The sequence below is a fragment of the Toxotes jaculatrix genome, chromosome 14 (genome assembly GCF_017976425.1).
Source record: "Toxotes jaculatrix isolate fToxJac2 chromosome 14, fToxJac2.pri, whole genome shotgun sequence".
Lineage (NCBI taxonomy): Eukaryota > Metazoa > Chordata > Actinopteri > Toxotidae > Toxotes > Toxotes jaculatrix.
The window spans coordinates 11,464,372-11,473,813 of NC_054407.1; the positions used below are offsets into that span (position 1 = coordinate 11,464,372).

Consider the following 9,442-nt stretch of genomic DNA (forward strand, 5'->3'; position numbering starts at 1 on the left):
TGTGCGTGTGCGTGCGTGCGTGTCAAAGAGAGATGGGAGTTTACCATGGTTCGTTCTGCGAAACATGGGTAGGACTGTAAGAAAGTTTCAGTGGATTATAATTGGCAGTAATGTTTAAATACATGGCCAAAGACATCAAATTATGGAGTGACCTTGCTATGAAGAAATTAAAAAAATATTGCCGTGAAAACATTACACTTAAAAAATTACAAACACACACACACACACATATACTTTCTTTGTCCAATAGTTACAGTTTAGTTCAGTGTAAAAAAAAAACAAAACTTCTGTTTAGGATATTTGAATACATCCCTGAAAACTATTTATAGCCATCACAGGGGCCTTCACATATGATTGTATTTGAAATATTGCAATATATCATTGCATGTTCACAATTTGTTCAGTCGTTTTAATTTAGCGTTTGGGAAGGGGACCCAAAAAAAAAAATCTGCTGTTATAAAAGTCGCTGACATGTTGAGTGCAAGAGTAGCAGAGAAAAGTAATACTACAGCCACTTCCTTTTATCAAACTGGAATCAAAGACTGAGTTCACAGCGTGAGCCAGCATGTAACTCACAGAAATGGCCTGGCTGCTGTTTCTCATGAGTTGTACATTTGGGCTTACATAAACAAGGCTGCAGTTAATGTCGGTGTTTGTTTTGAAGACTTTCTAGAGAAAACCTCAACTGGTTTGAGGGGGAAACAACCTAAATAACATCTGTGCTGGCCTTTACGAGAAAACTCAGCCATCCACTTTGTGGTTGACAACACACACACACACACACACATGCTCAGCATGCATTGCACAAATGCAACTCACACCTGTCTGCCAACAGTAGGACTAACATGTTATCCTTTTATATCTAAAAAAAAAAATGTACCACAGAATGTAAGCATGCATGCCTGTCACAGTTAAAAACAGATGGAGCATTATGAGTAAGGCATGAAGGGTAAAAGTCAGCTCTACATGTTTTTGCAACAGGGTAAGGAGCATTCAGTCAGCGTGAGCACATCAACCTCATTATGACAAAACTGGTCTCATGTCACAGATTCACTTGTGAAGCTCCTACAGTACACCTGGGGAAAGCTGGCACATGTATTTGCCATGGAAGTGATCATATCGCAGCTCAACATGAAACATCAAACAATGTTTGGTTTGTTGCCTTTTAAAAAGTAGGACAAACAGCATGGAGGCAAAACAACATCAAGGCTGAACGGTAAGGCGCAAGACTCAAAAAAAGCTATATTTAGAGTGGAACTCCATTTTCCTAACCCCAAAGTGTGTACCCTCTTCTCCACCCACTCTTTCCTGGGCTCTCTCTTCTTCTTCTAAACAAGTACTAGCTTTGTAAATGGGTTACCCCCATGCAGCCACCCACGCATCAGGTACAGTATGAAAACCTGGGGCATCCTGTTATGACTTCTGGTTTCCTGTTTCCTGTGAAAAAATACAGCCCCCTCTCTCTTTCACACATACACACACTCCCGTACACAAACACTGTTCATCCACCGTTCATCACACACCAAACAGAGTGGGGCCGGGATCAGCCATTTCCAAATGCATTAGTTTAAGTGTCTGTACTTGCAATCTTGACTCAAGTATTTGGGAATGTCTTCATTCTAAATATTACACTGCCCATTAGATGCAGTCACTAATATAGTGGCAAGTTTTCTCTTGGTAGATTGTTTCCACAAAGACTTAATCCAATATTGTAGTGAATTTTTTTGAATGGGTATCACAATGATATTCTAGTGGCCTTGAGAAATACAGCATAGGCTACAAAGCTGCAGCACTGTGAAGAAGTGATTATGTTATAAGGTGACAATAGCAGCTGTTTTCTCCCATTCCTCACAACATTTAATTTGTTTTTATTTCATGTATACAGTACATATTCTCATTTCACATGCCAGGGAGGAAGATGTACACGTGTCAGGGGACCACTGAAACAGAAATAACAGCAGTGTGTGCTCGTGTGTGAACTGCAGCACCCAACCCCCCCCGCCCCCCCTTTTACCAAAATTATGAAAATAACACTGTTTGTGACACACAACATGCTGCAACCACACACCCCCTGCCAAGATACCTGAGCGTCTGTCTCAACAGGGGTCAGCCACATCACTCTTAATGAGCAGAAATCTTTCTACCTTCCTGCGGTGGCTCTAGTCTGCCATGCTGAATGCTCAGTGACTGTGTCTTTGGCACACACTCATGGCCCCGTTACCCCCTCTATTATGTTGCGGCTTTTGTTGGTGCTGAAAAAGAATTTTTAACATACTTGTTTAGTGCATTTTCCACACAAGATTGTTTTCTATCAGTTTTTGGGGGGCCCTTGTCGTCATGTTTATACTTGACGTGAGTCTACCACCTGCAATGTTTGGGAGTTTTGTAAAAATCAAAGCATCATTTCTACTTTTTAAACAGACTTTTGCATTTTACAGAACCTTCACTCACTTTTTTTCTCATTTGTTTTTGCAGGAAAAAGAGAAAAAGCACAACAACATTCTGTTTTTTCCTAATTTTCAGCTCATCATCCCCTCCCCCTTTCTTGCAGATTGGAATTCATTAGCAATCAAAGAGCCACTGACAAACGCCCAATCTTAATTACCCTCTCATTTGCATATTTGCATATTAATGACTGCAGACTTTGCTGTTTTTCTGCTGCAGTAGTCCCCCTCCCATCAACAGTGCTCAGACTTAGCCACCCCACATACTGCAACACTGTCTTTCTCAGAGCTTAAGGCCTCACACGTTCAGACTGAAGCTGACAGACATTCAAAGGGGAGGCATTTCATTATCAATCCAGACATTATCCAAACAGATGATTCAATGTGCTGGTAATTCAAATAGCAGACTAATGTATGTCATCAGTGCTTTAGGTCACTTTCCTTGCCTTCTTTATTTATTTTGTATTAGTTCCCTTGGTTGCATCGGTGTACACACAGTATACCACTCGGGAAGGGTGTACTTTGATATCTTGGTTTTGGTAGCTTTACAACTTTAGTTTGTAATTGTACTATAAATCTTCAATGCTATGCAGTTACTATGCTGCCCCCGTCTGGCGAAACACGTGCAAAACAGAGAAGTGACGCTCTGACAAATGGAAGACATCAAGTTCACATATTACAATACATACCATTTATTGACAATTATGATTTTTGATGATTTTACCATAAAAAACATCTATATTTTTAAAGGAAGCAAGAGAAAAAAAGAACAAAACAAAGGAGTGAAATGCCCTAATCCTGCCACAACACAGGATGCACTTTAATGGCAAATCCATGTCCTGTTGTTTACATCATAGCCTATACAAAGAAATTACCATTTGTTTCAGCTGAGACTGCTCAGTGAGTTGCCATGCAGCTTGCTTAAGATATAAACGCAATCTTGTTACAGTAGGCACTGCTCAGGGCTGAATCTCTAGTTTGTTTTTTTTTTTCCTCAAAGGCAGCCTCTGCCCTAGCATAGCTGATCTGAAGCTAATGATACCAGAACAAGGTGAAAATGCTGTTTTAAGTTATTAAGAAATAACCCAAAGATACAGAGAGAGCAGAGGGTGCATTTAAGGTTGTAGCTTTTTTTTTTTTTTTTTAATTTTTATTATTTGGCTTTGACGCGAGTGTCATGCTAAAATGTTTAAAACACTGTGCTTCACCTCAAGACATCTCAAAATTTGTAGAAATCACTCACGTCAACAAATGCGAGAACTTTCCTAAACTCAGTCACCTCTTGCTAACACAGACACACATAACCCGACCTGCTCAGTAAAATAAACCGATTCTTACGCTTCCCAATTTGTTTGCATATCACATATAAAAAACTAATTCATACATGCATCTGCCTGTACACATGTACAGATGCTTAACCATGATTGTAATAACTGGGATAGACACACTTGTGTTGTAAGCCTCAGAACACTTTGGAGAAATTCTGACAAGAAAACCAAAAAGCTGAACCAAAAAAGAGACGTTAGAAAATTAAGCACAGCTATTATATTTGTTTTTATATTCTTATAAGAGATAAAATCTTCCAGTTTTGATACAGTATGTACAGCCTGTGTGACTGCAGGGTACTGAGGTGAGGATGTACAAAAAGCCTAATGGCATGTTAGTCTCCAAAGAGATTAAATGGCCTAACATCCTGAACTGATCTTAACACAAATGACCGATGTTCTTTACGTTACCAACAACCATTTGGAGGACTTATGCTGTGACTGATTTAAGAAAAAATTTTCATGATAACTGAATCTCCGTGGGCTGACTCCACAAAAGGTCCAAATTGTAGATAGAGTGCCTTTCCCAGCACGTGATCAACTGGTTTAAATGTCAGCAGAGTTGATTTGATAGCTGGAGCCTTTAGGGGTTCACCTGAGGGAGGATGTGGCAAACAAGATGTGTATGTGTGGGTGTATGGTTTTCGGCAGTAGCTTCTCCATGTTTTTTTACATACTGTGTGTGTGACTTTGTGTAGATTGTGTGTTCAGTCTGCAGTGCGCGTGGGAGTGCTTGGTTGGTTCAGCCCCATGGTTTTACAAAGCCAGCCAGCAAAATCTACCTCCTCCGCCTCAGACCGCTTGATAAATGTATGGTTCTGCAAAAAAACACAAAAGATTAACACAGAGAAGTAAAACTGGGCGTGAAAAACTTAATGATCGAACTGAACAGACTTCATGCTGCTGACTCTGACTTTACAGTGAATATGAATATAACATTTTCCTTTAGAAAATATAGTTTAACCACAGTGCTGGTTTGGAGGTTGTTTCTACAACAACCAGTTTTTGTGATCTAAATCTTTGACTTGTCAGATACTGAACATGTTCCCAGTGCAAACTGGCCAAAAGAGAAAAGTTTAAATTCAAACTTAAGTTGCAATCTAAATGAGGAAACTTACCATCAGCATTTTCAAGTCAGCCCTGTCTGCTGGATTTTTGATGAGACTGAAAATAACAGAAGACAGAGGAATCTTTCAGACACAGCTTTTCATCCATTAAGTTGGGTCACATGTTGGTGATTAGTTCTGATAGCTAACACTCAAAAATAAAGATGCGCTGTGTGTTAGGTGTATGCCACAAAGGAAAGCTGAGCAATGTTGTCAGGCTAAAATGTTGTCTCACCACTTTGTCACAAAGTCTTGGAAATCAGAGGTGAATATACCATGTGGTAGTTTGGGAGGGGGCTGAAATACAGAAGAAAGATGAATAAACATTTGATCATATCACCAACAGAAGTGAGATACCTGATTTACTAAGGATGGCATATAATACTATATGGAATTAGAGGACATTTTTAAAAAATCTGTTCTTAGATTCTTACCTCATTTACTATGTAGTCTAGGAGTTCAAAGATGGCCATTACAGCACCGTGACCTGGAAAAGGAGCCAAGCTAAACTTAGTTTTATATTCAACATTTCAAACAAGACTGTTATGTAAAAACACAGGGATTCTATTGCCGTGGGTTTGTGTTGCTCACCGCTGACAGGTCTACCCGGGGGCCTGGGTCTGGGCGAAGTGCTGTGTGTCTCTCCCTCACTACCATCTAAGATGGGTCGTCCAAATATGGCCTCCAGTTCCTTAGCATCTGGGGGAGGGATGGGGTAGCGTCCAATCGACAGCTCCACAAGGGACAAACCCATGCTCCACACATCTGACTGCACAGAATAGTGGGTTCCCTGCAGTCTCTCAGGCTAATCAATAAAAATGAACAATAGGCAACAAAGTAAAAAAAACCAAAACATTATTTTAACAAATACAAGGAACTGTTCACACTTTAAATGTCAGATATCAAGTGGCTAAGACATTGTTCTGATCTTACATTTATTTTGAACTGTGTGTGGATTAGACCATTCAAAAAAGTTTACATTAAAAAATATACAATATATTTTTACATCTAAATTGAGGAACTGGTTGAAATATAGGTTACTGGTAGTTCAATGGAGCTAAGAGTGGTCTACACAGTATGATAAAGGATTGGAACATCTGATTTGAAAAGCACCAGCAAACATGGGCAACAGGTCAGAGTAATGTTGAGGAACTGAACTGAGCTAATCTTTTCACAACACAATTCAAACAGACCAACATACCGACATATAGGATCTTGTTCCGACAAAGGAATTGGCCATAGAGTCTATGAGCTGCCCGCTCACACCAAAGTCACACAACTTGATCTCACCACGTGAATTCACCAGTATGTTTGAAGGCTTCACATCTGTTGGTAAAAAGCATGTTATGAAAACCTCAAAATGACTGGACATTTATAACAATATGCAACTATATATATAACAACCATTTAATTTGTTTTAACGTGAAAACGCATCACATGTTACAAAATTTAACAAAATTTAAAGCAGCTTGCTATTGTGCATTATGCCTTACAGATAAAACAAATAATCAGCTTGATGGAAAGTCTGATACCTCTATGCATGATTTGGTGTTTTTCTCTTAGGTAGGCAAGGCCTCTCAAAACCTGTTTAAAAAAAGGGGAGAAATTACTCAAGTCAATAACTGCAAATAACCTTAATGTGAAAACAACAGTCAGAAACAAGCAGGAAACCCATCCAGATGGTGTGTGTCTGCATATTAAGTTCATGGTCTATTTTGAGGTCAATATGGTAAACTGAAAGAGTGATACAACAACAAAAAGATCTTTTTTAAGCATTGATGAAATGGCTTTTTCTAAACAGAACTGTTTAGGCCAACTGTTGTTTCATAAGCCAGTAATGTAACATTATATCGTATGATAAAACAGCATATACTTACAGCAATGCTGACTTTTCCCAGAATCTCTTCAGGGATTCTCCTTGCTTCTTTCAGCACCTGGTCCAGAGATCCACCATCCTGGACAAAAAAGGAAGACACCAAAGAATACAATAGGTCATGCAAAAAAATCCACAGAATTTCAAAGGTGCACAACTTTCCCATTACTGTAATATGCACTTACATTGCAATACACTTAATGAAAAAGTACAGTGGTTCTCAATCAGTGGCACGTACAAACATATGTTTTTCATATGTTATTAATATTTATATATTACTAGTTCATGTTCATGTTATTGCTACCACAACAAATTCAGCTTTTTAAGTTGAAAATTTTAGTCCTTTAACAAAAACCTTGAGAAACTAAATTAAATATGATACATAACTACAGAAAGGCCTTGGAGGATTAGTGTCCCCATTCAGTGTCAAGATCCTTGAAATAGACAAAAAGAGAACAGCAGGACCTCAAGTCCTCCAAGTCCAGTTAGTTTCTGGACTACGGTGTGTGAGATACATTGTATGTTGTGACACATTCCTCCAAGAACCATCATTAAAATTTTCTGAGACTTGTGGCACAGTACCAGTTTTGCTTATAGCCTCTGATGCATCCCTCCTTGGAAACTGTGGGTACTCACCACTGCTCACTAGAACCACCCCACAAGCTATGCTGCTGCGGGGATGTTTCGGCCCACTCATCTGGCTTTAAAAATTTGGCCCTTTTTAAAGTTTCTCAGGTGTTTATACCGCCCATTTCTCTCACATCCAACATCCTGACTGTGAGAACCGACTATTCACTTGCCATCTAATAAATCCCAGTCCTTGACATGCAGTTGTTATGAAGCCTATGATCTCAACTATGTGAGTTGTAATAATGTTTTGAATTATAGGTGTATGAGAGAACAACAACAATGGGACAAAATAAGCTAATTTCCCTGCAGGGATGAATGGATAAATACAGCGATACATTACATCCTCTCACCATGTGTTCCATGCAGATGCTGATCTCCCCATCGCTGTAAAAGGCGCCATAAAAGCCCACAATGTAGGGAGAGTTACATTCATGCAACACCTGAAGCTCCCGGATGATCTGGTTTCTGATAGCAGGTTTAATTTCTAGATGAATGAGCTGATCAGAGGATTGAGATAGAAAATGCATTCAGAATTATACATTTTTTGCATAACAACTGTTTGATTACATTCATGTCACTATTAAGGTAAGACTATTTGTAACTTACCTTTCTGGCCATGATTATTCCTGATGGTTTGTGGCACTCCTTGTTGACTACACCTCCATTGCCTGCACCCAGCTCACAGATCCGATGGAAGTCGTCATCTTTCAACTCGCCTACCTTGGCCTTCTGGGTAAGGAAAGCTTCTAATCTTTTCTTCTGCTGTTCATCCAGGTCCAATTCTTCCAATATTTTCTTAAGTGCCTCTAAGTTAGCCCTGGGAAAAAGAATACAGAATAGGAATAAAACATCTTTCAGACTGAACAAATGTATTTTAAAATTACATATAAAGTCTTATTCAGTTCACAATGTTAATATTTGACCAGTAGAATAACTTACTCAGATGCAACATCTGTGTTGGTGGAAGTGGATAATCCATCGCCAGTAGGAGCAATGTTTAAGGGAACTGGTCTCTTTTTAGGAGCCATGATCAATTGTGGATAAACTATTGGCTGAAGCTAAGTATCACTTTTCTCCTGGCAACAAAATAATGATTTATTAAACCTACTCTCTCCACGTTTCTGACTGAAGGTTATGTTATTTGTAGTCAGCGTACAGCTTTATTTCATATATGTACTGGGCTTAAAGGTTAAATAGCAAACCGGTGTTATCTTGAAGATGCTACCTGGACTAACGGAACTTTATGTTTCGTGTCAGTTGTCAGGTAGGACAGTCAGTTAACCCAAGAAAATATGACCTAACTTGAGTATCGGGCTCAGCACTTAACACGGGCTTGGACTCAGACTCTGCTTAAATGATCCTTCTCTGATTCACAACACAATCAGCAAAGCCGCAACTTCTTGAAAAAAGAATGGGGCACTGTAATGCTACCGTTAGCTAGTTGGCTAACGTTAAGTCAACGTTAGCTAGGTTAGTTGTTTTACCTTAAAAGATGACACCGAGGCACAATAACTAGCATTGTGGTCACTGCCCCAACGTGAAATAAGTGAATTTAAAATTAATCTACACTGAACTAACTACAACGCAATGGCAAACAGAATATTTTCAGAACCAGAGCCATCACTAGCGTCTAGCTAACTTCATCTGCTAGCTGTTGCGTGATAGCACCACATTTAACGTTAGCCGATAGCAAGCGACTGTTTTACTTGACTTCCAGCGCCGTTTCCCCACCCAGCTGTTTAAATGAGAAACACTAATTTGGGGCTGTAGCCTCGGTCAGTTTATCCTTGCCCCTTCTTTCACCTTGCAGGTGTGTGTGTTTTCTGCAGACAGACATCGGGTCCCAGGCTCAGAGGCAGAGGTGGGGGCGCGGCGCAGTCAGTACTGGGGCCCAGCAGCACCGCACACTGCCCGGTGTAACTGGGGAGACAATCTCGCGATATGTCAGAAATTGACAGTCAGCTGTGCAGCCGTAACTTCATGAAAACGGGATTATGTAATGACTCTGTCACCAGCCCTCTTCACACATACATGTAAATAATAACGACAAGGATTCTGTTTGGT

At 39.7% G+C, this 9,442-nt stretch overlaps 1 protein-coding gene across 2 annotated transcripts; it reads right to left on the reverse strand.

Annotated features, from left to right (window-relative positions):
- Window positions 1-3,572: 3,572 nt before the first annotated feature.
- On the reverse strand, window positions 3,573-9,279 carry map2k2b (mitogen-activated protein kinase kinase 2b). Of its 2 annotated transcripts, XM_041055503.1 has the most exons (11): window positions 8,318-9,279; window positions 7,985-8,195; window positions 7,729-7,875; window positions 6,753-6,830; window positions 6,408-6,459; window positions 6,077-6,201; window positions 5,467-5,680; window positions 5,310-5,362; window positions 5,111-5,172; window positions 4,888-4,933; window positions 3,573-4,587 (listed from the first exon to the last, which is right to left on the reverse strand). In XM_041055503.1, exons 1-11 carry the CDS (start codon window positions 8,404-8,406, stop codon window positions 4,477-4,479), a joined length of 1,188 nt encoding a protein of 395 aa, XP_040911437.1. In that variant the 5' UTR covers window positions 8,407-9,279; the 3' UTR covers window positions 3,573-4,476. The 2 variants fall into 2 exon arrangements, with proteins under 2 accessions (XP_040911437.1, XP_040911438.1); XM_041055504.1 differs by lacking the exon at window positions 7,729-7,875.
- Window positions 9,280-9,442: the final 163 nt, after the last annotated feature.

Bases quoted from the DNA above. Each gene is read 5' to 3' on its own strand.
- map2k2b (XM_041055503.1), bottom strand. From the start codon at position 8,406: ATGGCTCCTAAAAAGAGACCAGTTCCCTTAAACATTGCTCCTACTGGC. The intron at 7,876-7,984 runs GTAAGTTACAAA...TCCTCTGATCAG, and splicing joins GAATAATCATGGCCAGAAAG to CTCATTCATCTAGAAATTAA. The intron at 4,588-4,887 runs GTAAGTTTCCTC...GTTTTTTTGCAG, and splicing joins CTGACTTGAAAATGCTGATG to AACCATACATTTATCAAGCG.